Source organism: Marmota monax, unplaced genomic scaffold (genome assembly GCF_021218885.2).
Source record: "Marmota monax isolate L192 unplaced genomic scaffold, Marmota_monax_Labrador192_F-V1.1 WCK01_AAM20220418_F8-fsc00089, whole genome shotgun sequence".
NCBI lineage: Eukaryota > Metazoa > Chordata > Mammalia > Rodentia > Sciuridae > Marmota > Marmota monax.
In genome coordinates this window covers 1518524-1545197 of record NW_026694744.1, presented here as the reverse complement: position 1 = coordinate 1545197, position 26674 = coordinate 1518524, and the positions used below count along the sequence as shown (strand labels likewise).

Genomic DNA, 26674 nt, shown 5'->3' with positions numbered 1-26674 from the left:
GCCCCTCCATCTTGATTTCTTATTCTTCAAAGTATCCCAGTTCATAATGAACTGCTCTGTGCCATTCTCCCCGCTTTTCAAAAATTATCTAATGAATCAATCGACTACTGGTGTCACTATAAGAAGACAGGTCCTAGTGCCTAAATTCCCTGATAAAATGTGGGGGGTTTTGCCTTTCTTTCTTTTTCTTTTTTTTTTTCTTTCTTTTTCTTTTGGAGGGGGGTACTGGAGATTCAACCCAGGGGCACTTAACCATTAAGATACATCCCCAGCCCTTTTTATTTTTTATTTTCAGACAAGGTCTCGCTAAATTACTGAGGCTGGCTTTGAATTTATAATCCTCCTGCCTCAGTCTCCCAAGTCTTTGAGATTATAGGCATGCACTACTGCATCCGGCCCAGATAAAATGTTGTTTTAATTGTGGTATAATATCTATGCAATAAAGAGGAGGGCATTCAGCGAGTCTAACAATTGTAAGACATGCATGTTAAGAGTTACATTTTGGACCAAAAACTAAAAAATGAATATTTAAAAAAAAATTTCTCTCTCTCTCTCTCTCTCTCTCATAAAAAAAAAAAAAAAAAAAGAGTTACATTTTGGAGAGTGATTATAATGGTGGGACTGTGGAGCCAGGAGGTGTGGCTCAGTGGAAAGCTAGAAACGAATGGGATACAGTATCCTGAGTCCTGTTCTTGACTCTTCCAAACATCAGGTGCCCCTTCTCAACTTTCTACTTGCTCAGCCAAAATATAAAGATTTTTGGATCAAATGGTTTCTGGAAGCCCTCTTGTCTTATTCTCTGTCACTAAACGGAATATTTATGCTGGTGAATAGACAAGCAGTAACCTTGCTGTCCTTCACCATGTGCTGGTTCTTGTTTAGACCAGGATTCAGCAACCTATGGCCCAGCCCACCACCAAATACAGTTCCCCCGTTTTTGTTTGGCCCTTGAACTAAGAATAGTTTTTACATTTCAAATAGTTGGAAAACGTCAAACAATCCAGAAAATTAGACATTAAATGTCAGTGGTCATAAATAAAGTTTTATTGACACATAACCATGCTCATTCATTTACAAATCATCTATGGCTGCTCTCACACCACAATAGCCTCAGAGCCAAAAATGTTTACCACCCTGGGTAGTAAATCCCAGGTTTAGGTGATTTAGATAATGGGCTTTGGGCAAGTAGATCTCTCCCTTGCCATGTTTAAGTGCCGATGAAGACCCTAGACCTGGGTAGTCTACACACGAGTAAATCAACATTTGAGGGTATAAAGTTTCACTCTGTGGCAATGAAAAGAAAAGCAAGATAAAGCACAATCATAAAGGGCTCCTTTCGCTCTTGCTAACAGAACAGGAAGAAAAATATTAATGACCCAAGAAAGACTAGGCAAAGCAAGCACCTTAGCACAGTTAACGTCATTAGGAACTGACTCGCCCCTTCTTTCAAACAATCTGGCAGAATGACCAGTCATAAAAGTGTTCATACCTTTCAACCTAATAATCCAACTCCTGGAAATCTAGCTTAAGGAAACATTCAAAGGAACAAAAACACCATGTTGAGATGTTTGAATCAGCGTTTTTCTAATAAAATGCTGGAACCAATCTGAAATGTTTATCAACAGGAAATGAATCAGCAAGTTAGGAGTCCTTAACTCAATTAAATACTATATGCCCAGAGCTAGGCACACATCTGAAATCCCAGCTACTCAGGAGGCTTATGCAGGAGGACCACTTGGGCCCCATGCATTGCAGGCCAGCCTGGGCAACATAGCAAGCCTCCATCACATACAAAAAAAGAGGACTTGCTATGTGGCTCAGTGGTACAGCACTTGCCTAGTATGTGCAAGGCCCTTGATTCGATTCCCAATACATGAAAATAGTATATGCCCAAATAATGGACATGAACTCCATCATATGAAAAAGATATGCTACAATAAGACTATGTAAAAACCAAACATAATATAAAGTTTAGAAAAGATCATGGATATACCAACTTAGGTAAAGGGTCATACATATACATTTAGAAAATTACCTGATTCCTTTTTGTTTGTTTGTTTTCAGTACCAGGGGTTGAACCCAGAACCTAGCACATGCTAAGCAAGTGCTTTACCACTAAGCTGTACCCCCAGCCTTTCTATTAAATTTCATTTTGAGACAGGGTCTCACTCAGTTGCCCAGACTGGTCTTGAACTTGCAACCCTCCTGCCTCAGCCTCCTGAGTACCTGGGATTACAGATGTTCACCACCATACACAGCTAAAATACCTAATTTCTAAAGGCCCTTAAGCCAGCTTTGACAATTCCACACACACTGTCATTAATCTTTTTATAAGAAAAAGGCTTTGCAAACAAAGACAAAAACACACAAATGGAACACAGAACAGGAGTGAGCTTCCAGGAACACATTTCTTATAAACAAAGCAAATGATAACTACCAGTACTTTTGTTCAAATCAATTTATACTTATCATCTCCACCTCAGAAAAAGTGACTTCATGTTTTCATAACCCTTAAGGGACTAACAGATGACTGAACAAAGTAGGAATTACTCCTGAACATAAAAATAGTGAACCCAGAAAACATGAATTACCAGATTAACAAGAAGAGGTGAAAAACTGCTCTTGGCCTTGGCATGTTTTCCCTATCTTCTTTGCCTCAGCCTCCTGGTAATCCACCCTTTATGTCCAGCATGTGCCACACCCTAACCGTCACATATTGATTGCTCCACTGGCATCCCTGACAACCAAGGGTTCTATCTTAAGGCAGTCTCTTTTACTAAACAACTCTTTTCTTATTTTTTTTCATTTAATCCACAACATTGTAAGTACTGGCCTATAAATAAAAAATTTTAATATCTTTATCTTATTTACTTATTTTCATGTGGTGCTGAGGATCAAACCCAGTGTCTCACACATGCTAGGCAAGTGCTCTATCACTGAGCCACAACCCCAGCCCCCCATAAATCAAATTTAAATTTTAAAAAAAGCCTCAAAAAGCTTTCCATCAAAACTGTTCTACATTTCTACAAGCAATGTAGGCAAATGTATTTTGCTCATACCGTCCTTGTAAAAATGTGCTTACTGGAAAAAATGCCTACCCAAGGAAATGTGCCAAATTGGGAGTGGGGGAGGTCCTACAAGAGAAATGTGTCAGCTTATGAAAAAATAATAAGATGCCACAAACGAAATATGCCAACTGGAGGCAGAGGAAGCCCATAAAACACCATGGTGCTATTTGTTTTTATATGTTTATGATACCTAATAGAGCTATGCACAGTGTTCATATTCTTATCCCCAACATAATCTTTTCTGGAGACCCATGTAAGCCAGTCTCACACAGGTGGGAAGGCAAAATCTTATGCTTTTTGAGGACCATAGGTTCACATATCACTTGCCTTTTGCAAACTAAGAAGCACAATCTAAATATAAGGCAACAAAATTCAACAAATTATTGCCTGAAAACCCAAATGTCTATAAGCTGATGAATGAATAAACAAAATGTTATGTATCCATAGAATGGAATATTATTCAGCCATTAAAAGGAATGATACATGCTATACTGTGGATGTATCGTGAATACATTGTAATTGAAAGAGCCAGACACAAAAGAAGATCTAGCATATGGTTCCATTTATATGAAATATCCAGAATGGGCAAATCTATAGACAGAAAGTGGATCAGTGGCTGCCAGAGGCTGATAGAGTAGGGGTGGTGATGACGAGGGGGTTCAGGTTGTCTAGTAGAGGTGATGAAACTATTCTAAAATTGACAGTGGTAATGGTTGCAATAAAATAAGAATACAATAAAATCCAGTGAATTGTACACTACTAACAGATGAATTGATGGGATGTGAATTGTATCTCAATAAAGCTGTTTTTTAGAAATGTTTTAAACAAGCTTTGGTGCTGTATTTAAGATTCACAAAAATCGTAAACATTATTTTCATGTCTACTGTAAAGAAAAACAAATCAGTCTTATTTTCATTATCTTTAAATACATTGAGTACGCTGCTCTTTTTAAAAAGCCTAGTACAATTATTGTTAGGGTCTATAAACAAGTCAGGATGGCGCCTGGCATTTTGCAGAGGGAGTGGTTTGTGAAGTAACGCCAGCGAGCCATTAAGTGTGGAGATTCCTTATTGGTTGACTGCTGTATCTAGTTTATGTTAATTAAGATAAGCTGTGTGGAATGTATATATACCCCTCCTGTCCTACAATAAACGGCTCCCACTCCTGCTGTATCAATCAGGAAAGTTGCTTGTCACCCCCCGGTTATTTTGCTGCCGGCAAATTATCACTGAATCTTTTATAGTGGATATAATTTTAGAACATTAATTTTTTTTTCACTAACCCTTTTTTGTCACTTAGGCAACTATTTGTAGAAAGTTCCAAAGTATCTGAAAACATCTGAAAGCCAAATCATTGCTAATACCCATAAAGAGGAAGCATCTTATGTTTATAAAGAAAAATGCTAGTCACTTAAAGAACAATGCTTCTTAGCCAAAGAAAGAAATGTATTCATTTCAAAACGTTTTCAATTTCATTCTTGCTAGGAAGAACTATATTCCTTAGAACTATTATATTCATTTTTAAAGCAGAAGCTCATATTTCTGGTCTTACTTATCCTATTAGCTAAGAAGGCATTTGTCTAAGGTATTTTCTTTTTGTTTGGTTGGTTTTGTGGGGTTGGGGATCCAAAGCAGGGCCTTTCACATGCTAGGCAAGCACTCTACCACGGAGCACCAGGCCCCTAAGGTATTCTTATAACTTCACAGGAATGACTCTAGGTGTCCGAGATCCTTGGGCAAACTCTCCTCCCCCCTTGCTGGGGATAGTGAGGGAACAAAGAAATAGCAAACTTTCTTCTCTGGGATACTGAGAGAACAATGGAACATATATTTAAAATTTTTAAAAAGGGGCTGAGGATGTGGCTCAGTGGTAGAGCTCCTCCTGAGTTCAAATCTCAGTACTACAAAACAAATAAACAGAACTTTTTGCCAATCATCCCAGAATCCCCTGTGTGGCTGTCCTAATCAATGTTTCCTCCCCCACTGCCTGCCCCACAAAAGGGCCCTCTACAGCCATCACTTCCTTATTTTGTCTGGTGTGGGAGAATGGAACCCAAGGCCTTGGGCATAATAGGCAAGCATTCTCTGTACCACTGAGGCATACCCTCAGCCCAGAAGAAAAATACTTCTGAGACATATACTTCTGAGCCTTCCTCCTTAGGAAGTTCATTAATGAGGCACCCAAGGCCAGTCAGACTGCAACAAATGTAGTAGAGAGAACTGTGGATTCAAAAGAATTGAGTTTGAATCAGAGCGCTCTCCCCCAGTCCAAGTTCATCTCCAAGCACATTGGTAAACTCACAAAACAGCTTGCTGAACAAAGTGTCTTGCAGTTCAAATGAGAAGGAGCATTTATGCTGTGTTCTACCAAGTCCTGCCAGGGAGAAGAATGCCCAAAGCAGAGGGGCCAGCAAGAGAAAAGGGACAGGGCTGGGATTGTGGCTCAGCGGCAGAGCGCTCACATAGCATGGGCGGGACCCGGGTTCAATTCTCAGCACCACATTAAAAAAAAAAAAAAAAAAGGCATTGTGTTGTGTCCATCTACAAAAAAAAAAAAAAAAAGATTCTCTCTCTCTCAAAAAAGAGAGAGAGAGAGAGAGAGAGAAGGGACAAGCAAGAGATAGAGTCGAAAGTCCTGAAGCTGCTGGAAGGGATGGGGCTGAGCCTCCAAAATGGGCTGGGTTCCTGTCATGGCCACGTGAACAGCCAGAAGTCTTGTAAAATAAACCATCTGGGAAACTTACTCAATATTGAATTTTCCGTTTTGAAAACAGTTCTTCTTAGTCCCAGTCTCATTGTTCCTCCCAAATTGCCAGGGTTGTGTTCAGGCATGTCAATCACCTTAGGAAACAAAACAGATTCAGTTTTACCATTTTGTAAAATTATCATTTCCCAAATTTCAAGCTGTACTTTTAGAGAAATGGTCATTGGGTCAGCATGTTCCCCAACGTATAATATCTGATCAGTTCCTTGATGTTCCTGTCCAAAAGCAGCCATCCTTCATACTCACCTCACACTGCGCTTCCATTTCATCTCTACTTCTCATCTTTCATTCAAATCACTTGTTAAAAAATTATCAGGAGCATCTTTATGACCCTTTTCCTATCATTTCTCAATCTGTCAGTTCCAAGCAATGTTCACTTTTCAAGTTCTGGGCTTCTGAGACCTTCTATTTTGGTATTCATGTCTCTCCCAGGATAAACTTCTTGCCACCCATTGCAAGACATTCTCTAAAGATTTTCCATAAGTAAATCTGTCAGTCCTTGTAGAAAGGTAAATCAGAAGTATCTTATCTATAGAAAACCATTAGAAGAATTCCTTAAAAATCAAAAAGTAATATCCATTCTAGAACATTCTGTGGATCAGGAACCTAAGTAGCACCCTTGATCTCTCCCTCTTTCTCCTATCCAATCTGTCAAGTCCTGTTGATTTATCACCTACAGACCCTCTTGTCCAATTAAGGAGCTGTAGCCTAATGAGGGCCTTCTCTCTATGGCCTCACAGACCCAAGTTCTTCCCTTGTCCCTGCCCTTCTCAGTCTGTCTGATGGGTGTTTTGAGTGTGAGACTGGGGTGGTTTTGTTTTTTCTCACCATTGCATTCCTAGTCCCTGGCATGTGTGGATCTAGCACATGGTATACACTGAATGAATGAATGAACTCAAAAGAAAAATTTCAAATTCATCTTTATGGTTATACCACAGAAATTCAGAAACAAGTGACTTTTAAGTTTTTCACCTCTTCTTGTTAATCTGGTAATTCATGTGTTTTCTGGGTTCACTATGATCTCATGGTTTTGGTTCATCTCTTTTTTTTAAGTTGTTATAACAGATTACAGTTGGGTAAATTGACCTGTGCTGATGGAATTGCTTGGGCTTCCCTCATAGAAACTTCCTTTCCTTTTTTCCCCCCACACCCTAACCGTCACATATTGATTGCTCCACTGGCATCCCTGACAACCAGAATTTCCTGAGGTAAGAATTTTCTAAGAAAACAACTGATCTTATCAGTGCTCCAGAACTTTTAGAACCATTTGAACTCTGTGTCCCAAGCAAGCTCCAAGAGTCACTGAGGGGAAGGGGTGGAGAAAAATCTGGATTATATCCCTCATTGGATGGAGTGCTCCATTCGGAACTGCTCTTGGCCTTGGCATGTTTTCCCTATCTTCTTTGCTGGGCTAATTATGGCTAGATTAAGTATTACTGGAGTGAGGTGAGAGAGGGCATTGGCTTCCAGTTTATGAAGCTGAGCTGCTTATGAACACCTGGCCTTTCTAAGTATTTTCTAGGAAAGGGCAGATAAGACCACACCACCTGTCATGGACTCACAGGAAGTCCTAAGTGTATTCAGAGCCTCAATCTCATTTAACTTCCATTTAAGTTAAGACAATCTAAACCATCTTGGCAGACCACAACAATAAACTCTACTAACATCCTGTTAAACTTGTGTGGCACATGCCTGTAATCCCAGCAGCTCGGGAGGCTGAGGCAGGAGGATCGCAAGTTTGAGTCCAGACTCAGCAATTTAGCAAGGCCCTAAGCCACTTGGTGAAATGCTATCTCAAAAAGAAAAAAATTACTGGGGTTGTGGCTCAGTGGTAGAATGCTCGCCTAGCATGCATGAGGCACTGGATTCGATCCTTAGCACCACATATATGTAAAATAAAGATATTGTGTCCACCTAAAACTAAAAAATAAATATTAAAAAAGAATTTAAAAAGGGCTTGGGATGTGACTCACTGGTAAAGTAACCCTAGGTTCAATCCCCAGAACTACCAAAAAAAAAAAAAAAGATCCTGTAATTCTCCATTCAATTCACCCACCTTACTGACTTAGCCGAGTCCAAGAACACACAGTCTTTCAATGTAGTATGTTCCGTTATTGGTGAATTTGATATTCAAGAATGCTCTGATCTGAACCATTGAGAATAGATAAAATTACCCAACTAAGATGAGGAAACCTGTCTTTGTGCTTATTTAGGATGAAGTTAACAGATATCTCCAGACAAGCAAACATTTTCAAAACTAAAGTATGGAGGTGGTGAGGGAAAGAAGGAAAATGTAGTGGACATGGAGGCTGTTAAATACTAAGGCCATTAAATACTCACCTAACATGGGAAAATGTTTAAATTCCTAAAAGAAAAATGTGAGGATGTTATTTAAAAACCTGGAGGAGAAAGGGGCTGGGGCTGTAGCACTTGCCTGGCATGTGTGAGGCACTGGGTTCAATCCTCAGCACCACATAAAAATAAATAAAATAAAGATCCATCAACAACTTAAAAAAAAAAAAAAAAAAAACAACACCCAGATGGGTATTGGGAAAAAAAAAAAAAAAGAAAGAAACCTGGAGGCAAATACCAGGAGAAACATCTAGAAGGGTTGAGAGGGTGAGGAAAGAGTACTGACTCTTTCATTATAGAAGAAACAGTTCTTTAGAACTGTTGGCTTTGCCCATAATATTATTTTAATGAAAATAAAAGTTTAAGGCACAAAGAGTGAAATGTATTACTAAGGCCTTACATGAGGGTATTAGTTCACACTCTCTACAGTGTGTTCAGAAGTAATAAACATGACCTTTCCCTAAAATGAGAGCAAAGAAAGAAATCCCAAAGGGTAACATCTACAGTGCTGCTCTGACTGCAGTGTGCTAACACTGGAACCAGTGGAGAAGGAAAAAGTGCAAAGAGATTGGAGAGCAAAGGAAACAGTCCCCCCACCACTCCAGACGATGCCTTGGACAGCAGTGAAAGGGGAAAATCAGAGAGGATCAATAGGAAAGGTACCAGGGAAGGAGGGAACAGGACAGGTCTCTCTGGGTGTCTCTAGGAGGCTCATCCAGGGATGCCCAGGACTTGCTCAGAATTTCTCATGTGTTCCTCAATACTCTTAACAATTCCCCAACCCCTTTCTTTCCTGCTGTCCATTAGGTTTTTCTGTTCCTTTTTGTTTTTCAAGTCTTACTCAGGCAAAGAACCTCACAGTTATCAAACAACACTATTTGCTCGAAAGATGTGCCTGACAGCCTCTTGGGTCATAAGCAACCTGATTCAGCAAAAAAAAAAAAGAACCCAAACATCTTTGTTCCTTGCATTCCTTCCAAAACAAGCCTCAGCTGGGTGTGGTGGTACATGCCTGAAACCCAGCAGCTCAGGCTGCTGAGGCAGGAGGATTGCAAGTTCAAAGCCTGCCTCAGCAACTCAGCAAGACCCTAAGCAACTTAGCAAGACCCTGTCTCAAAATAACAAAATGGCTGGGGATGTAGCTCAGTAGAAGAGCGCCCCTGAGTCAATCCCTCATATTAAAAAAAAAAAAAAAAAAAAAAAAAAGCCTGAGAGATAGGAGAACATTCTCCTAACTATTTTATTATTGCTGGGTGATCAAAGAAAAGAACCTGAAATATGCTATAGATTTGTTGCCAACATTTTCAAACTAACCCAGACTTCGCATCTAAAAGCAAATTCCTCTTCCATTGCAAAAGGACTGCCTTGGCCCCTCTAATTTGGCCAGAATACTGGCTGTCATCTGTTCCCCAGATCTGTCCATTCTTGGAATTGAGCCATAGACATAAAAAGAATAAAAAAGGATCAATAAGTAATAAAGCTTTAGGAGATGTAAAAGCACCTCATGAGGATAAATATGATACTAATTAACCTTTACTAAACTTTTCTTCAAACCACAATAAAAGTATAATGGGTTCAAGTCCTTATTGCACTCAGGTACCTTCAACAGCAAAGTGTAAGGACGTTCAATTCTCTTACTAATGATACAACCCCTAATGGCAGTGTGCATGGGGCCTGTCTGATGGAGCTCTTGTCCTTCCTTCCTTTCTTTGCCTTTGGATATTTCACTGGGGGACAATGGGAAAGCTTCACGTCTAGCAGACCATCTTCAGTATCTCAGGCAACATGCAAAGCAATTTGCTCAGGTATTTTAGAGTATTCTCTGAGTATATTTACAAGGATTCCCCAACCCATTCCTTTCCTAGCACTCTTTGGTTTTTCTCTTCCTTCTCTTCTTTACTCTGATTTTGATTCTTTACAGGTCCATATTCAAGTTGTACAAAAATATACGGGCTAGCTTTATTGTCAATGGTACTTACCTAATACTGTTTTACACAGCTAGCTCCAGCAGCCTCCGTCACTACAGATCAGATCTAAACTGCTGGGGGCACTCAGGTAGCACCTCATGCATGAGCCCAGCTAGCTGTGCTCTCCTTATGGATTCTAACCTGCTGTCTACCTCAGCTACACTGGTCTAATACCAAGGGCTCCTCCACTTCCTCCCACTACCCTGTGATTCACAAGACCACCCCTTTAACACTTTTCTGAAGGCACCTTCTCCCTCCCATTCCACAAGAGCCCATGCCTTAGGGATATCATCCAGTCCACCTTTTTGCCCCATAATTAATACCATTGCTCTGCCCACCCTCCCAAATAAATAATCTATACATTGTTAACTCATTTTCAGTTAGTCCCTGGAGATGGCTGAATAATGCCTCCCCACAAAGATGTCCATATCTTATTCCTTGGAACCCAAGAATCCATGACCTTACATGGCAAAAGACTTTGCAGATAAGTTAAGACTCTTGAGAGCCCTCATGCTGTGTCATAACATGGCAGAAGGCATCACAGGAGAGAAAGAGACAGAGACAGGCTAAACTCAGCCTTTATAAGGAACCCATCCATGAAATAGAAAATTATCCTGGATTATGAGGGTGAACTCAACATAACCGAGTAGGCCCTAAAAAGGAGGAGGCACAAAGGTAATAATCAGAGAAGGTAACTTAATGACAGAATCATACAGAGATTGGAAGATGGGGGGTGGGCCAAGACTAAGTAGCCTCTAGAAGCTTTAAAAAAAAAAAAAAAGCAAACAGATTCCCCCATAGAACATCCAGAAAGAACACAGCTCTGCCAACCAACCCACTTTATACTTCTGACCTCCACGACTGAAAGAATTTGTACTGTAGGGCTGGGAATATAGCTCAGTTGGTAGAGTGCTTGCTTCACATGCATGAGGCCCTGGGTTCAGTCCCCAGCACCACAAAAAAAATTTTTTTTAAAGAAATTTTTATTGTTTCAAGCCACTGTGTTTGTGGTAATTTGTTACAGCAGCAATAAGAAGCTAATACATTATTTAGATGTTTCTGTAGACATCCATTTCATAGCATTGCTGTGAGGATTTCATGATGTCACAGAAGTCGGGTGCTTAGGACAAAGGAGTGCCCATGGTAAAAATAAACTCTCAGTAAGCATTGGCTATAATCAGGAGGCCTCTAAAACTCAATCACTGAGCATGAACACAGACAGGCCCAAAGGCAACAGACTCACAACCCAGGGAAAGGTTAAAAGTAGAAAAGAAAGTGAACTCTGTCTGAGGGTCCAGGGAAGGCAGGCACCAGATAAGGAGACAGGCAAACTATAATATAATAACCAGTCTTTTGAGTATTTATCATTTGATGGGGTGGTTATCATAATAAAATATAATAACCACCCCATCAACTGTAGCTCACAAGTGATCTTTTGAGAAGACAGATGATTTTAGGAATAGCTATAATTTAGTATTCAAGGTTTCTTTTAAACTTCAAGATTACATGATAGCATTCCACACGTGTTCTGCTTTGCAAAGACTGGGTACTAACACTGTACCCTCTTTCTCAAAGGGCTTTTTCAGGCACTGCATACTGTTCACTTGGAGCAGAATAACATGGCTATGGAAGTTTGTGGCACCCTGAGCTTTTAAAATAAATTACTCTTGGTTTTCCTAAGGAAAAGTTAAGTCTGTTCAAAGATCAAGCAATTGAGCAGCAAGATGATAAATAACCTTTGCCTCTCCATTTTTCCATTACCAATCTTGTACCTGTCATTCTTTCCCCTTCTCACATTTCAAAATGCACTCTTGTGAACACACCCTGCATTTATCGCTTGTCTTCATATATTTCTAGTTAATGTTTCATGAGACTATCTATTAGTGGATTTAGTGTTTCTGACTGCAGGCTTACCCTCATGGATTTAAGTCTATGGGTAAAGAGGTGTCACTGGAGGAAATGAGCAAGCAAAACTGAAAAGACCCACAGGTTGTTTTTCAATTTCTGTTAGCATTTGCTGCTGTATAAGTTCTGACAAGCAGCATTGGGCCCATTTTAATTGGGGATCTTTCCTTGAAATGAGAAGTTGTAACCTGAAAGACTGTTAACTGATAAAAGTGCTTCTTAGAATGTATTTATACACACACACACATATATGTACATGTCATACACCATGTGTCATGTGTTATATGTGTTCTTTATATAAAATGTTATCTGTCATATAATCTATTTCTATTAAGATTATAGGGGCTAGGGATATAGCTCAGTTGGTAGAGTGCCTGCCTTGCATGAACAAGGCCCTGAGTTCAATCCCCAGGACCACGAAAAAAAAAAAAAAAGATTCTATATTTATTGGGCTAGTGGTGTAGGTCAGGGGTAGAACACTTGCCCAGCATCCATGAAGCCCTGGGCTCAACTCCCACAACCACAAAAAAAGTTAGATAATTATTACAATCATATTCTTCAATATACATACTAGAAGAGAAATATAATAACCACCCCATCAACTAACTGTAGCTCACAGTGATCATTTGAGGGGACAGATAATCTTAAGATTCTGTTTCAATAATTGGAGAGATTTGAATATAGTCTGTGATAATGGCATTGCAACTATGTGGGAGCATGTCCTTGTGGCGGGGGTGGGGGGGACACATGCTGAGGCATTTAGGGGTAAGTACGTAAATGTTCACAACTGATTCTCAAATGGCTCATGGTGGAGAGGGGTTGGTCCAGAGAAAGAGAAAGCAAACATGAAAATATTAGCAATTAATGAATCTAGTCAAAAGGTAGACTAGAGTTCGCTGTACTATTCTTGTACTTTTTTATAGACTCAAAATATTTTTAAAAGATGTTGGAGAAAAAAGATAGCTCTTGATATGGTTATTCACAAAAGCCGACTTCTTCCTAAGAGAACAGAACCTACACATAAAAACATCAGAAATTTTCTAAAATTTCAATTTAAAAAGCACTGTCAAAATCAGAATATTTTTGTGTAAAATCTTACAACTAAAAACAAAATGCACTAAAAACACAATGCCTGTCTTAACTCCAACCAGTGAATGAACACATATTCTATACTGGTGCAAACCAGACTTCAATAATCTGTAATAAAAATAATAATACATGCAAGACAGAGAAGACACATGGAATGATAAATACTCAAGACTGGTAGGAAGCTTTTAAGGAACTCTTTAAGATTTCACGTTTGTTCTCCAATGTAAAGACAGCTCTAGATTTTTACAGCTGAAAAGCATCAGGGAGAAATACAATCTGATAGTTCAAGCCTCAATTTGTAGGTGATATAATGCAGGTCAGAGAAAATTATACCAGTGTGGAAGTGTACAAGTGTTTAAAAGCTGTTAAGTGCTTTTAAAGTCGACCCGGAACCCCTTCCTGTGACTTATGATCAGTATTAGATCAATGTCCCCTGGAAATGGCCTAGTTATTTCATGGAACTCTTTCCAATATAAATCAATTTTGTCTACAATTTTAAATCCTGGCAGTTCCAAAAAAGTTTGAAGGATTTCCAATTGTATTAGGGTAGGCTGAGTATTTCTGTAAGTTTGTAGAATGATTCCCAAAATATACTTGATAAGGAAAAGGCTAATGAGAAAAATAAAGCAGACAATGGGATCAACAAATAATGGAAAAGTTGAAAAATGACCATGTTACTCAGTAATCTTGCTTTGCCAAATGAAACCCCAAATTATTAGGTATCTTCTTCCCATATCTTAAAAGTGCTTCTGAAGCAATACTTCCATTCATTCATTCATGTATTGAAATATTTAAGTAACTGTCTTGTCCAAGACATAAGTGGAGACTTCAAGGGCCATACTAAATTTTTTTTTATTAGAGCTTAATGGTGAATGGCCCTGCTAAAATTTTTTTTAATATTTATTTTTTAGTTGTAGTTGGACACAATACCTTTATTTGCTTTTATGTGGTGCTGAGGATCGAACCCAGGGCCTCATGCTTGCTAGGCGAGGCACACTACCACTGAGGCACACTACCACTGCCACAACGCCAGCCCTGCTAAAATTTTTAAAACTATGTAACAGGGACTGGGGATGTGGCTCAAGCAGTAGCGCTCTCGCCTGGCATGCGTGCGGTTCTATCCTCAGCACCACATACAAAGATGCTGTGTCTGCCGAAAACCAAAAATATTAAAAAAAAAAAAATTCTCTCTCTCTCTCTCTTTAAAAAAAAAAAACAACTATGTAACATTTTCCTTCTGTGATAGCATTTTTTTTTTCCTGGATATGAAAAAAGTGATTTTTTTTTCCAAGCCCAAGAATGCAACTAAATTGAAAACAATCGTCCACATTTAACTCAATCTGAAATGTGAACTGTGAGCAAATATCTTAATTTTACATTGGAGGGAAAATACAACCTAAGGAAGACAAAAATCCAAGTTTGCTCTTGGGACTCTGAACCATTAATCAATTAACTGTTGAGGTGGCCCTTTATTGGATCTTGCCCTTAATTAACAGGTTTATGCAGACTTAAGCTTGGGTTTCAAAAACCATTAATAATTACCCTTAAATGGCAAACAAAAGGAAAATTTCATAATCAGGGTGGTGTGTCTTTAAAGACTATAAAAGTCACAGGATCCTTCCCAACTCTTCACGCATCTCTGATTCTTCCAGCAGCTGCAGTCAGGCGACCAGGTTAGTGTGATTTTAGTCCCATCTAGAGCTCCTTCTGCTTACAGGAATACTTTGCTTCCTTTAAGAATGGTGTTCAAGTAAGTAAGCTGGAGAGAAAGTGGGTTTTTGCCATCTAAGGATATTACCAGTAACTTAGAGGCTAGAAGCTATGGTCAGAGATTCTTCAAGACTGCAGCCTAGAGCACAGACCGTGGACATGAGAGGGGAATGTTATTAATTACTAAGAAAAATGTTTATCTCCAGAGATCATTTCCTAACAAATGTATTCTAAGAACAGACATTTAACATACTATCTAAGTTTGTTTTATGCAGTGCTGGGGATCAAAAACAGGGCCTTGTACCCATTTATATTTCAAAAGCATTTAAACTTGTGCTAATTTCTGTTATGCACTTAAATTTGCAAGTATTTTACCACTGAGCTACATCCCTAGCTCTAAGATTATTATTTTTTGAGAGAGAGAGAGAGAGAGCGTGAGCGCGAGCCAGCCTTTTTTTTTATGTGGTGCTGAGAATCAAACCCGGGTCCCGCCCGTGCTAGGCAAGCGCTCTACCGCTGAGCCACAATCCCAGCCCAAAGATTATTTTTAAAATCCATTGACAGGGGCTAGGGTTGTAGCTCAGTGGTAGAGCACTTGCCTGGCAGACGTGAGGCATTGGGTTCAATCCTCAGTACCACATAAAAATAAGTATATAAGATAAAAGTATTGTGTCCATCTACAACTAACATGTATTTAAAAAAAAATTGATGATTACTAGTGCCATTCCCATATTCCCACCCTGACCCTCTCTTCTCCTCTCTTTCTTCTTATTCTCCCATCTGGGCCAAGGAAAAGCCCCAGTAGAACTAAAATTCTGCTGATAACACTCAGCATAAAACTCCATTTGAATTTTTTGGTAAGTTAATTTCCTTCCAAATTTCCAGGACTCCAAAATGAGTTGTAAAAAGTCTCCCGAAGAACTAAAGAGCATTTTTGAAAAATATGCAGCCAAAGAAGGTGATCCGGACCAACTGTCGAAGGATGAACTGAAGCTATTGATTCAGACTGAATTCCCTACTCTGCTCAAAGTGAGTACAGGTCTACAGAGCTGTTGAATGATCTTCAGATGGTGGGAGGGGCGGAGGAGGAAAAGGAGCCCAGTGCAGGCACTTTCCCTAAAGTCAGGCAAACTCCCTGAAAACAGGGGCCCAGCCTTCTACCCCTCCCACGGCCTCAGCACAGAACTCTCTATGGTAAATGGCTTTGGCCAAGCTATGCCTGCAAGACCCACAAGTCACCATGCAGATCCACTAAGGCCTTCAGCCTGGTTTCAGCACCTCTGTGCCAGGCTTTAGGAATACAAAGAGGACTGCAAAATAATATTTACTGGCCTGGAATGTGCTTCATTTTTTTTAATGTAGTGCCCTCAACAAAACCAACACTTCCTTGGGAATGTGTTAAGAAAACCCGGCTTCAGGCTGACATGCTTTAGCATGCATCAGAGTTGCCTGATGGGCTTCCTGACCTTAGTAGGCACAGATGGATGGCTAGCTTCATGGGGGTCAGAGTTTATCATTCACTAGTCCTGTGGAAGGCCTAACATCTGTATTTTCAACAGGTCCCTAGGTGGGGCTGATGCTGCTGGTCCAGGACCAGGCTTGATAACTGCTGCTTGAGATGCCCCATGAGCTTATGTTCAGGCTTTGTGACTACTGGTATTCCTGTATCCTAAGCAGACTTATTTTTTTTTGTCTCTGCCATAAAGCTCAAATCCTAAAACCATTTACTACTTGGAATTTTAGGTGGGAGTCTATTTGTGGCCAAATAATACTTAGAAAGCCTATTGAAATAACTGTTAAGTTTGTGTCAACTTCAAATGACATTGGCTGTCTCTCTATATCTATAGGTATGTATACACAAAATAGTGGTTAAAATAAACAACATTTGGGGCTGGGGATGTGGCTCAAGTGGTAGCGTGATCGCCTGGCATGCGTGCGGCCCAGGTTCAATCCTCAGCACCACATACAAACAAAGATGTTGTGTCTGCCAAAAAATAAAAAATATTAAAAAAACTCTCTCTTAAAAAAAAGAAAACTCAGATCTATTTTAAAAAAAAATAATAAATAAAAAAATAAACAACATTTAATTTACCGTATTAACTATTTTTAAATGGACAGGTCAGTAGTGCTGAGTTTATTTACTTTGCTATACAACAGATCTCTCCAGGCTGGGTATATTTTAATCCTTAAGAGTCCTACAAAGACACTTGACCCTTTGGGGAATCACAAGGCCAAACTCTTAAGTTAGTTATTCAACATCTGCTTTATAAATGCAAAGCATTTACTAAATTCCAAACCATATAAGTTGATAATAATACAGAGTATAGATGGAAAATCTTAGTAAATATAATCAGGTATATGTAAGCAGACTTTCAAAACTTACTATTAATCTTCCTATCTTTTTCTAAATTAGCCCAAGCCCTCTGCTAACTACTGTGCATGCTGGAGCAAATTAGCAGCTGTCTCTGAACCTCAGGTTCCTCACCTATAAAGTAGGTCTCCCCTATAGAGTGGCTGAGAGGATAACACAGGCTACTAAAAGCCTCACTTGACCCAGAGGCAATATGGGCCAGCTAGTCCTCACTGCCTGCTGCCTCTGGTTATATGGCAACCACAGGCTTAGAGCCAGAGACAAAACCAGCTCCCAGAAAAAGCTTGAAGCAGAGGTCCTCAAATGTTTGTGGGTCAGGGGTAGTCTGGTAAAGCCCATGGACCCCTTTTCTGAGGAATATTTTTGGGGCACAAAGAAAATGTCATAAGATCACATTTTTTTAAAGTACATAAAATACACATTATTCTATTAAATATTAAATGTGATACAGTTAAAAAAAAGAAAGGTACTGTGACATGGACCAACCTAAAGCTGGTTTTTCCACACCTAACCATCAATAGCACATGACTGGAAACTCAGGCAGCCTTCTTGAAAAGAACACTCAGTCTCGCTAATTTCAGAGAATGTGTAGCAGTATCTGATTCATCTCCCCCCCCCCCCAACATGTCTTCCTTTTTGTCTGAAACCAGGGTTCAAGCACTATCGACGACCTCTTTAAAGAGCTGGACAAGAATGGAGATGGAGAAGTTAGTTTCGAAGAATTCCAAGTGTTAGTAAAAAAGATATCCCAATGAAGGAGCAAACAAAACAGCATCCTGAGCCCTGAACGAAGAGCACCTGGTTCTAACTCACATGGAATCCTCAGATTTCCGGTTGAATTCTTCACAATTATAATGATCTGGCTGTGAGATCCACTTATTGTCAATAAAGAAATTCTTAGACATGTCTCCCCTCTTTGAGTACTGACTCTCTTCACTGAGTATATTTAAAATTACTTTAAATTCCTGACTCATCTGATTTTAAGATTTTTAAAAATGGGGCTGGAGATGGGGCTAGTGGTAGAGCATTTGCTTAGCATATGCAAAGTCCAACACCATACAAAAAAAGAGAGAGACCCCAAATAACTGTGTGAGTACACCCAAGACCACAAAGATGGTGTCAGGGACTTGAAAAGAATCCTGGAGTGTCAAAGCAAGGCCATCACTCCACTTTTCCAGAAGAATAACTCAGTTCCTTGTTTTCTCCCCCCAACTACTCAGTCCTGGCGTCATTTCCAATTTCAACCCTTATTTCATGTTATTCAATAACCAGTGAGGAACAGACTTCAAAAGCAGACACTTGTCTTTAAGTCACCTCCCAGCACTCACTGTGCCTTTTGAAGGAATGACCCTCGAGGGAACAGAAGGAACACAGGACCAAGAGTCAGTCGCTCTGCTCCTAACTGAGGGGTGGCCTCAGGTCTACCGGCCTAACATCTTGGTTCTAGAAAACAACATTCTGAACAATGTTTTTCAATCTTTTTTATTTTTAACTCATGCTGGGAGCCAAAATTGCCAAGCTTTACTTTCTGTAGAACACATCAGAATGCTATGGAACCATTTCCCCTTCAAAATGTAGAAAATAGTAATAATGAATGTTTTTCAACTGTATAAGCCCTTCAAAAGATCGCTGTATTATCCTACCCTAAACTGAGACTCCAGGGGTTTTCTTTTTAACCTAATGAACTTAAGTGTATACTGGGTGTGTCAGTCAAGGTGGCTGCTGTCATTTACACACACTCACACACATACAGCCCCAGTAGCTTAAAGACCCTCAAAGGCAGCCAGTGGAGCAAAAGCCCAGGCTCCCATCCCCATCCAAGTTTAAGGACAGCCTGGGCAAACTTAATGAGACCCTGTCTCAAAATAAAATTTTAAAAGGGCTGTGGATGTAGCTCAGTGGTAGAGCACTTGTCTTGTAGGTGCAAGGACCCGAGTTCAATCTCCTGTGCAGAAATTTTAAGAAAAAAAAAAGGGGGGGGAGAATACTCGTTCCCTTGTTTAAGAATTATCAGGTCCAGCGGCTCAGGAGGCTGAGGCTGGAAGATCACAAGTTCAAAACCAGCCTCAGCAACTTAGTGAGGCATTTAGCAATTCAGTGAGACCCTATCTCTAAATAAAATACAAAAAAAAAAAAACAGGGCTGAGGATGTGGCTCAGTGGTTGAGCACCCCTGGGTTCAATCCTCAGTACCAAAAAAAAAAAAGAATGATCAGGCATTTGAGATTTAGCTCAGTTGCAGAGCATAAGGCCCCGAATTTGGTCTTTGGACTCAACCCTGAAAAAAAGAAGTATTAGTCTAGCCAGGTGTGACTCATGACGCACACCCATATTCCCAGTGGTTCAGGAGGGCAAGGCAGAAGGATTGCAAATTCAACACCAGCTCAGCAACTCAGTGAGGCCCTAAGAACTTAATGAGACCCTGTCTCAAAAGAAAAAATAAAAATACTGGGGATGTGGCTCAGTGGTTAAGCACCCCTGGATTCAATCTCCAGTACCAAAAAATAAAAATAAAAAAGTACCAATGTCTTCTTAGTTTGTTATGAGACTGAGAGACTGAGATCACCAGGGTGTGGATATTATAAACTGTCTTTGGAGCATCTATGGGGTCTCTATGTTTTGTTCAGTCAATATGTGTTAATTGATTCAATTCCCACAATAACACAGTATCCAGTCATGATTGATTATTCTCTAATGCTGTTAAATTAGCCACTCTAATATTTTAAGATTTTACAGCTTCATTCCTAACCAACATTAGTCAATAGTCTGAATGCTTATTATTTGCTGCCTGTGCTTCATTAGGTGTAGTATCCAGGGCACTCTAGCTTCCCATTTTAGCCTATGGTAAAGGTATCATTTAGCCCCTTCTGAGTAGCATTTCACCTGGGATTTGTAAGAAGCACCAGAGGGGAGTACACAAGGAAGAGGCAGCAGTGGCTATTCAAAAGAAAAGAAAATACCCCAAATAAGCACATCGTGTCCATGTACATACACACTGTGTCTTGGATGGAAATCCAGGTGTGAGGAATGCAGGGCACACTGGCTTCAGACCATCAAAGTCCTTGGCTGTCATGCTGAAGAGCCAGCCCAAGGCCAGAAAGGGAACAGAAGGTGTAGGAGTCACAGAATGGCATGAATGTGCTTTAAGATGAGGTAAATGCCATCTAAGAGCCTACAAGGGTGTGGAGGACACACAGTGAAAGCCAGGGCCATGCAGGGGGCCTCCACAGCAAGCAGGGCAAGAACAGGGACAAGATATAGCAAACAGACAGGAGAGATACCTCTGATTGGCTGGCATGGACAAATTATTGTTTGAGGTTTAACCTTCATAAAGGGTAAAAATGAAGCTGGGCGCAGTGGCACATGCCTGTAATTTCAGCAATCTGGGAGGCCAAGGCAGGAGAATTGCAAGTTCCAGACCAGCCTCAGCAAATTAGTAAGACCCCATCTCAAACTTTAAAAAGGGCTGGAGCTATAGCTCAGTGGTAAAGTGCCCCTGGGTTCAATCCCCAGTACCAAAAAGAAAAGGTGGAAATGAGTGGAGTGGCGTGTGTGCATATGTTCATGTTGTTAGCCTTCTTGGCCTCGATTCCACAACATTGATCTGATCTCCCACGTCACCAGAGTTCACCTACATTTCCCCTCAGATCAACAGTCCAGCTTTTTAACAGCCCCCTACCTCCACTCCTCACTAGACTACAAGTTCTACCAGGGCAAGGGTTTGATCTGCTCTTTCACTGATGTATCCTCAAGTCTAGACTGGGACCTGGTATGTAGAAGGGCTCAATAGGTATTTGCTGGTTGATTCTTGACTATCTAGTCACTAAATCTTGTTGACTGTTCCACTTTCCCAGTCAAATCAGCAGTTACTGTGACTCCTGCTCTGGCCCAGCTCCTTAACTTGAAGTTGGAAGCTCCCAGAATCCTCACCCATGTGCCCTGCCTGTAGTCTTTTCTCTCCTCTCCTCAAGCTCCCATGCCAGGTGAATCTTCCTAAACTATCCATTCTATAGAAAAGCCCGGAATGAGCATGGTATTTGTATAAGATGTCCTAGATGACAGGAATTATCCTATTAGCTCCTTTTGGGCTTCAAGTTAATTTTCACACTGATACTCCTGGACTTTCACAAATCAGCACCAATCTCCCTGAATTCTTTATACTCCCTACAGGAGCTATGTGCTTCTGCCAAGCTACGCACTGTTTCATGACCAGATCTTGGATATCCCAGCCTAGCACATGTCTCCTCTCTTTTTTATAAAGTCCCCAAGCCTGGGCTGGGGTTATGGCTCAGTGGTAGAGCACTTGCCTTCCACATGTGAGGCACTGGGTTCGATCCTCAGCATCACATAAAAATAAATAAATAAAATAAAGGTATTGTGTCTGTCTACAACTAAAAATATATTTTAAAAAAATAAAGTCCCCAAGCCTTCAATAATCTTCCCTTCTTACTCCAACCCACAGTATTTTTTCTTGACTCTGAATTCTTGAGAGTGACATAAATGGTCACACTCTGGCTGACAAAGTAGAAAGAATGACCTACCTGCACTGTCCAATACTGTGGCCACTAGACACATATGGTTATTGATGTATAAATCAATGAAAATTAAATAAAATTTAAAATTCAATTCCTCAGCCAAACTAGCTACATATCAAGTGCTTTCTATGTGGCTAGTAGCTACTATATTGGATGACACAGATATAGAACATTCCATCATGGCAGAGAGTTCTAGTGGACAATATCATTAACATTAATGAGGGCACCCTCATATACTGCCCATGTATTTGGTTATGTTTCTCCAGTCTGGCTTGAATCCTCAGCTAGACTGCAAGAGAAATCATGAACTCAGTTGATTTGTAATACACTGTATTTGGGACTTCAATGAAGTGGACAAGCTCTAAACACAGTGATTTTTTTTAAGTAATCCCTTTCCACTAACATTCAATCATTCCTACTGCCAAAAAAAAGTCTTTAAAGAGGTTGAAATACTTATTTCTAAGGCATTTCCTATTGAACTCAAGGTACAAAAGCTTTAAACTACTTTAGATTTGAAGTACTCATTTTGTCACTCATTTTTTTGTTAACATAATGGATTACCCTTGTGATTCACTAATGGGTGCTCACTCCAAGCTGCACTGTCTCCTTTCCAAGAGAAGACACAGGGATAAAGGCCAGGAAAAGATGCCCTGAGTCATTAGGCAGAGGCCCTCACCCTGGAAAGGAGATTTTTTTTTTTTTTTTAAAAGAGCTCTTTTAGGAAATGATTGACAAAAATTATATATATTCAAAATGTACAATATGAGTTTTCATATATGCATACATTGTGAAAAGATTATTAAAATCAAGCTAATATCCATTATCTCACATAGTGACCATTTATATGTGTGTGTGCATGTGTGGCAAGAACACTTGAGATCTATTAACAACAGTCACTAGGCCTGTGCATTAGGTCTCCAGAATGATTCATCTAATAACTGCAAGTTTGTACCCTTTGACCAACATCTCCCTATTTCTCCCACCCTCAGGCCCTGGTAACTGCTCTTCCACTCTTTGTTTTTATAGGTTCCATTTTTTTTTTTATGTTCCACATATAAATGAGATCATGCAGTGTTTGTCTCTGTGTCTGGGGTATTTCACTTAACATAATGTCCTCCAGGTCCATATACATTATTACAAATGGCAGGATTTCCTTCTTTTTAAAGGCTTAATGAAATTCCATTGTGTATATATACCACATTTTCTTTATCCATTGAGGGACACTTAGGTCAATTCTACATCTTGGCTCTTGTGATTGATGCTGCAATGAACATGGAAGTACAGACATCTCTTGAACATACTAAGCTCACATCTTTTGGATATATACCCAGAAGGAAGATTGCTAGATCATATGGTAGTTTTTAGTTTTAGTTCCATTTTATTTGTGTGTGTGTGTGTGCGTGCGCGCGCGTGTGTGCACGTGTGTGGTGTTGGGGATTGAACCCAGGGCGTGCATGTGAGGCAAGCACTCTACCAATTGAGCTATATCCCTAGGGCAGTTTTAGTTCCATTTTTTTTGTTTGTTTTTTTGTTGTTGGGGGGATTGTAGGGGGGCACTAGGGATTGAACCCCAGGGCACTCTACTACTGAACCACATCCCAAGTCCTTCTTATTTTTTATTTGAGACAGGGCCAAGATAAATTGCGGAAGCTGGCCTTGAACTTGTCTTAGTCCTGCCTCTGCCTCCCAAATGGCTGGGATTACAGGAGTGGACTACCACACCCAGCTATTTTCAGTGTTTTGAGGAATCTCTACACTCTTTCCTATAATGGCTGTACCAACTTACATTTCCATCAACAGTGTGCAAGGTTTCCCTTTGAGAATTTTTCTTTGTCCAGGTAGAAGGTCGCTATCTCAGTCTGCTATCAACTCAGAACCTAACATCTCTTTAGAGACAGGATCAAACGACTATTAGGTTGCAGGACAGGTCCATAAAAAGCTATTTCACCACATTAGAGCTGAATTCTTAATAACTGCTTTTATAGGGAGGGGGTTTAGCCCAGCTCACTTCAAAATAACTTCTATAAGATCTTTTGTCAGTTGAGAAATATTTTAATGTTCACAAGGCAAATTAGTCCCCAAAGTAATAAAAGTCGCCTAAAAGGTAACTCTAAATGGGCTGTCTGGTTTTTTAAAAACATCTCAATTTGCATACCACATAAAGTTGTTGAAAATTAAGGAAGGGAAAATATTTCAAACACGGTTTTAAATAAAGGCAAAAAATGTAATGCATTCATTATGCTTAATGTATGACATAAATTACTCTTCACCTGAATTAACTTTTAATTATAAGTGACTATTTCACAAATCAACCATGAGATATAAAATTAAATTAACTTTGAAAGTTAAGTCATACTAATGATAACCAAAAGTGAAACAATATCAACTATCCAGTCTCAAATCTCTATCTGCATCTTAATAAAGTACTTCAAATTTCTTGCTTTTTCTTACCAATACTACCATCCTGGTGGGCACATGTGTGTTGCTGTGTTTTGCAGTTGGAACAGACATTCTGTTTCCAGGGTGTTATGCAAATTCAGGGGGGTTTTGTTTTTGTTTGGGGGTTTGTCTGTTGCAGCACTGGGAATTGAACCCAGGAATACTATTACTGAGCTACATACCCAGTCCTTTTTGTTTTGTTTTAATTTTTTTTAATATTTATTTTTTAGTTGTAGGTGGACACAATTTCTGAGGTTTGAACCCAGTGTCTCACACGTGCTAGGCAAGCACTTTACAACTGAGCCATAACCCCAGCCCCTTAATTTTTATTTTTTGTTTTGAGACAAGGTCTCACTAAGCTGCTTAGGGACTTGCTAAATTGCTCAGGCTGGCCTCAAACTTGTAATCCTCCTGCCTCAGTCACTGGGATTACAGGTTTATGCAACTGCATCTGGCTTGAGTTTTCTTTGTTTATTTTGTTCTGTTTATTTATTGTGGTTTTGGTTATCTTTTTCAACAAATGAAAATGAAATGGTTTCAGTTAAGCAGATCCACATGTCTATTTTTTTCCCCCGTCTCCTCAGAGTTACTTATCCTCACGGAGCTCACATGTCTAAACATTAGATTGAGATCACTCCTTATGTATGTGCCTCAGTGCCACAAGTCCACAATGTTATACACTACCCTACAGATGAACAAAAGAGATCTTAAGCCAAAGTCAAGGTCAACAATGTCAGCAGCTGACATGGGATTGACATACATAATGTAAGTCAGCTATGTTCTTCATAATCATCATCTAGAAGGCAGAGACTACTTTGAAACAATCCAAAACACCAGAGTTGATATAGAACCCTAAATACACTGTAATATCCCAGAGCCTGCTATTACACCTTGTGGATCAAGCAGAGAAATGACACTATAAGATAGATTTTACTTACTCTAAGATTCAGAGTCTACCTTAACCCTTAGAGAACATTATGTTCCTTCTTTTATGTGTAAGAGTCACCTCCTCTTATATCTGTTCTGGGTGCCAGGGTCTCCACTGATTCCATAAGCAACCATAACATTTATCATGCATACCAAAGGAGGATCATGATGCCTACAAAACAGATTTTAGCAGCAAATAAACCCTACAAGAGCCTCCAAATTGCTTACTTTTTTAGCTAGAATGGCAGAATGACCATGGACCACTAGGTTATTGTGATTTGCTCAAGTAAAGTGGCTTCCTAGGCTTCATTCATTGGCTGCCTTGTGATTCTGCCACCTTAGTCTTTTTCTTTAATAACCTTCTCACCATTAGTACAAACGCTGGTTCTTATGGCTATTTTTCTCCAGCAAACTGATTGCAGGCTATAAAGATGTTCAATAGCAATTAGGTTTTATTGTTCTCATCTCACTTATGTGTATAAGAGCCATCGAAATGTAAAATGCACATCGCCTCCAACTTAGCAATTCCCCTTCGAGGAATTCATCCTGTAGATGTGTTCACATGTGGGTGCAGGACATATGTACCCGGAGACTAATTGGCAGCATGATTTAAGATTAACAAAGCAAAGGGCACAACCTGAATACAAGATGAATTAAATAAAAACTGACGTATCCATAGAACATACAGCTAAATAAGAGCAAGCAGGGAAAGATCCATTGATGTGGGGCAACTGGTACAAAAAGCAAGGTGAGAACAATGTCTCAAGCTTACTAGCATGTGTCAGTTTTTAAAAGGGAGGACAGGGATCAAGAGTGTCGCTCAGTGGTAGGGCAATTGCCCAGTATGCACAAAGCCCTGGGTTCCATTCCCAGCACAGCCAAAAAGAAAAAAAAATACATCTATACACACACACACACACACACACACACACACAGAGCTTCTGAACCAATAACAAAAGAAATAGATAAAGGCAGTTGCCTCTAGGAAAGGAAACTGAGATGACGTGGGAGCAAATAAGAAATATTTTTACACCAGGGCTTAACTTTTTTTTTTTTTTAGTTGTAGTTGAACACAATACCTTTATTTTATTTATTTATTTTTATGTGGTGCTAGGCAAGCACTCTACCACTGAGCCACAATCCCAGCCCCAGGGATTAACCTTTTTTGTTTACCCTGAGTTTACAAATTTATTTAATGAGTGTATACACATGTGCACATGCACACACGCACAGAGAATAAAGAATAGTCATCAATGCCGAGTGTGGTAGCACACACCTGTAATTCCAGCTATTCAGGAGGCTGGGGTAAGAGAATCACAAGGTCGAGGCTGGCCTCAGCAATCTAGCAAGACACTGTCTCAAAACAAAAAACAAAAAGGGCTGGGGGTGTGGGGGTGTGGTTCAGTGGTAGAGTGCTTTCCTAGCATGTGTGATGCACTGGGTTTGATCCTCAGCACCACATAAAAATACATAAATAAATTAATCAAATAAAGGTCCATTGCCACCTAAAAATATTTTTTAAAAGGAGGAGGTGGGCTGGGGATGTAGC

General features: G+C 39.8%; 2 protein-coding genes across 9 annotated transcripts in view; one reads left to right on the top strand and one right to left on the bottom strand.

Moving 5' to 3' along the window:
- Ctps2 (CTP synthase 2) overlaps window positions 1–26674 on the bottom strand; it is a 99288-nt gene that overhangs the window by 28028 nt on the left and 44586 nt on the right. For all 7 annotated transcript variants that reach the window (XM_058572564.1, XM_058572565.1, XM_046424297.2 and 4 more), the window contains one exon: window positions 5812–5908. In XM_058572564.1, coding sequence (XP_058428547.1) covers window positions 5812–5908 — 97 coding nt within the window. The remainder of the gene's footprint in view (window positions 1–5811; window positions 5909–26674) is intronic.
- On the top strand, window positions 14706–18133 carry S100g (S100 calcium binding protein G). 2 transcript variants are annotated; one of them, XM_046424301.1, is made up of 3 exons: window positions 14706–14817; window positions 15740–15883; window positions 17876–18133. In XM_046424301.1, the coding sequence occupies exons 2-3, from the start codon at window positions 15749–15751 to the stop codon at window positions 17978–17980; spliced, it is 240 nt and encodes a 79-aa protein (XP_046280257.1). In that variant the 5' UTR covers window positions 14706–14817; window positions 15740–15748; the 3' UTR covers window positions 17981–18133. The 2 variants fall into 2 exon arrangements, with proteins under 2 accessions (XP_046280257.1, XP_046280258.1); XM_046424302.1 differs by having other exon boundaries at window positions 14817–14894.

Coding starts and splice junctions, on each gene's coding strand:
- S100g (XM_046424301.1), top strand. CDS start 15,749: ATGAGTTGTAAAAAGTCTCCCGAAGAACTAAAGAGCATTTTTGAAAAA. Junction 15,884..17,875: donor AATTCCCTACTCTGCTCAAA/GTGAGTACAGGT, acceptor GTCTGAAACCAG/GGTTCAAGCACTATCGACGA.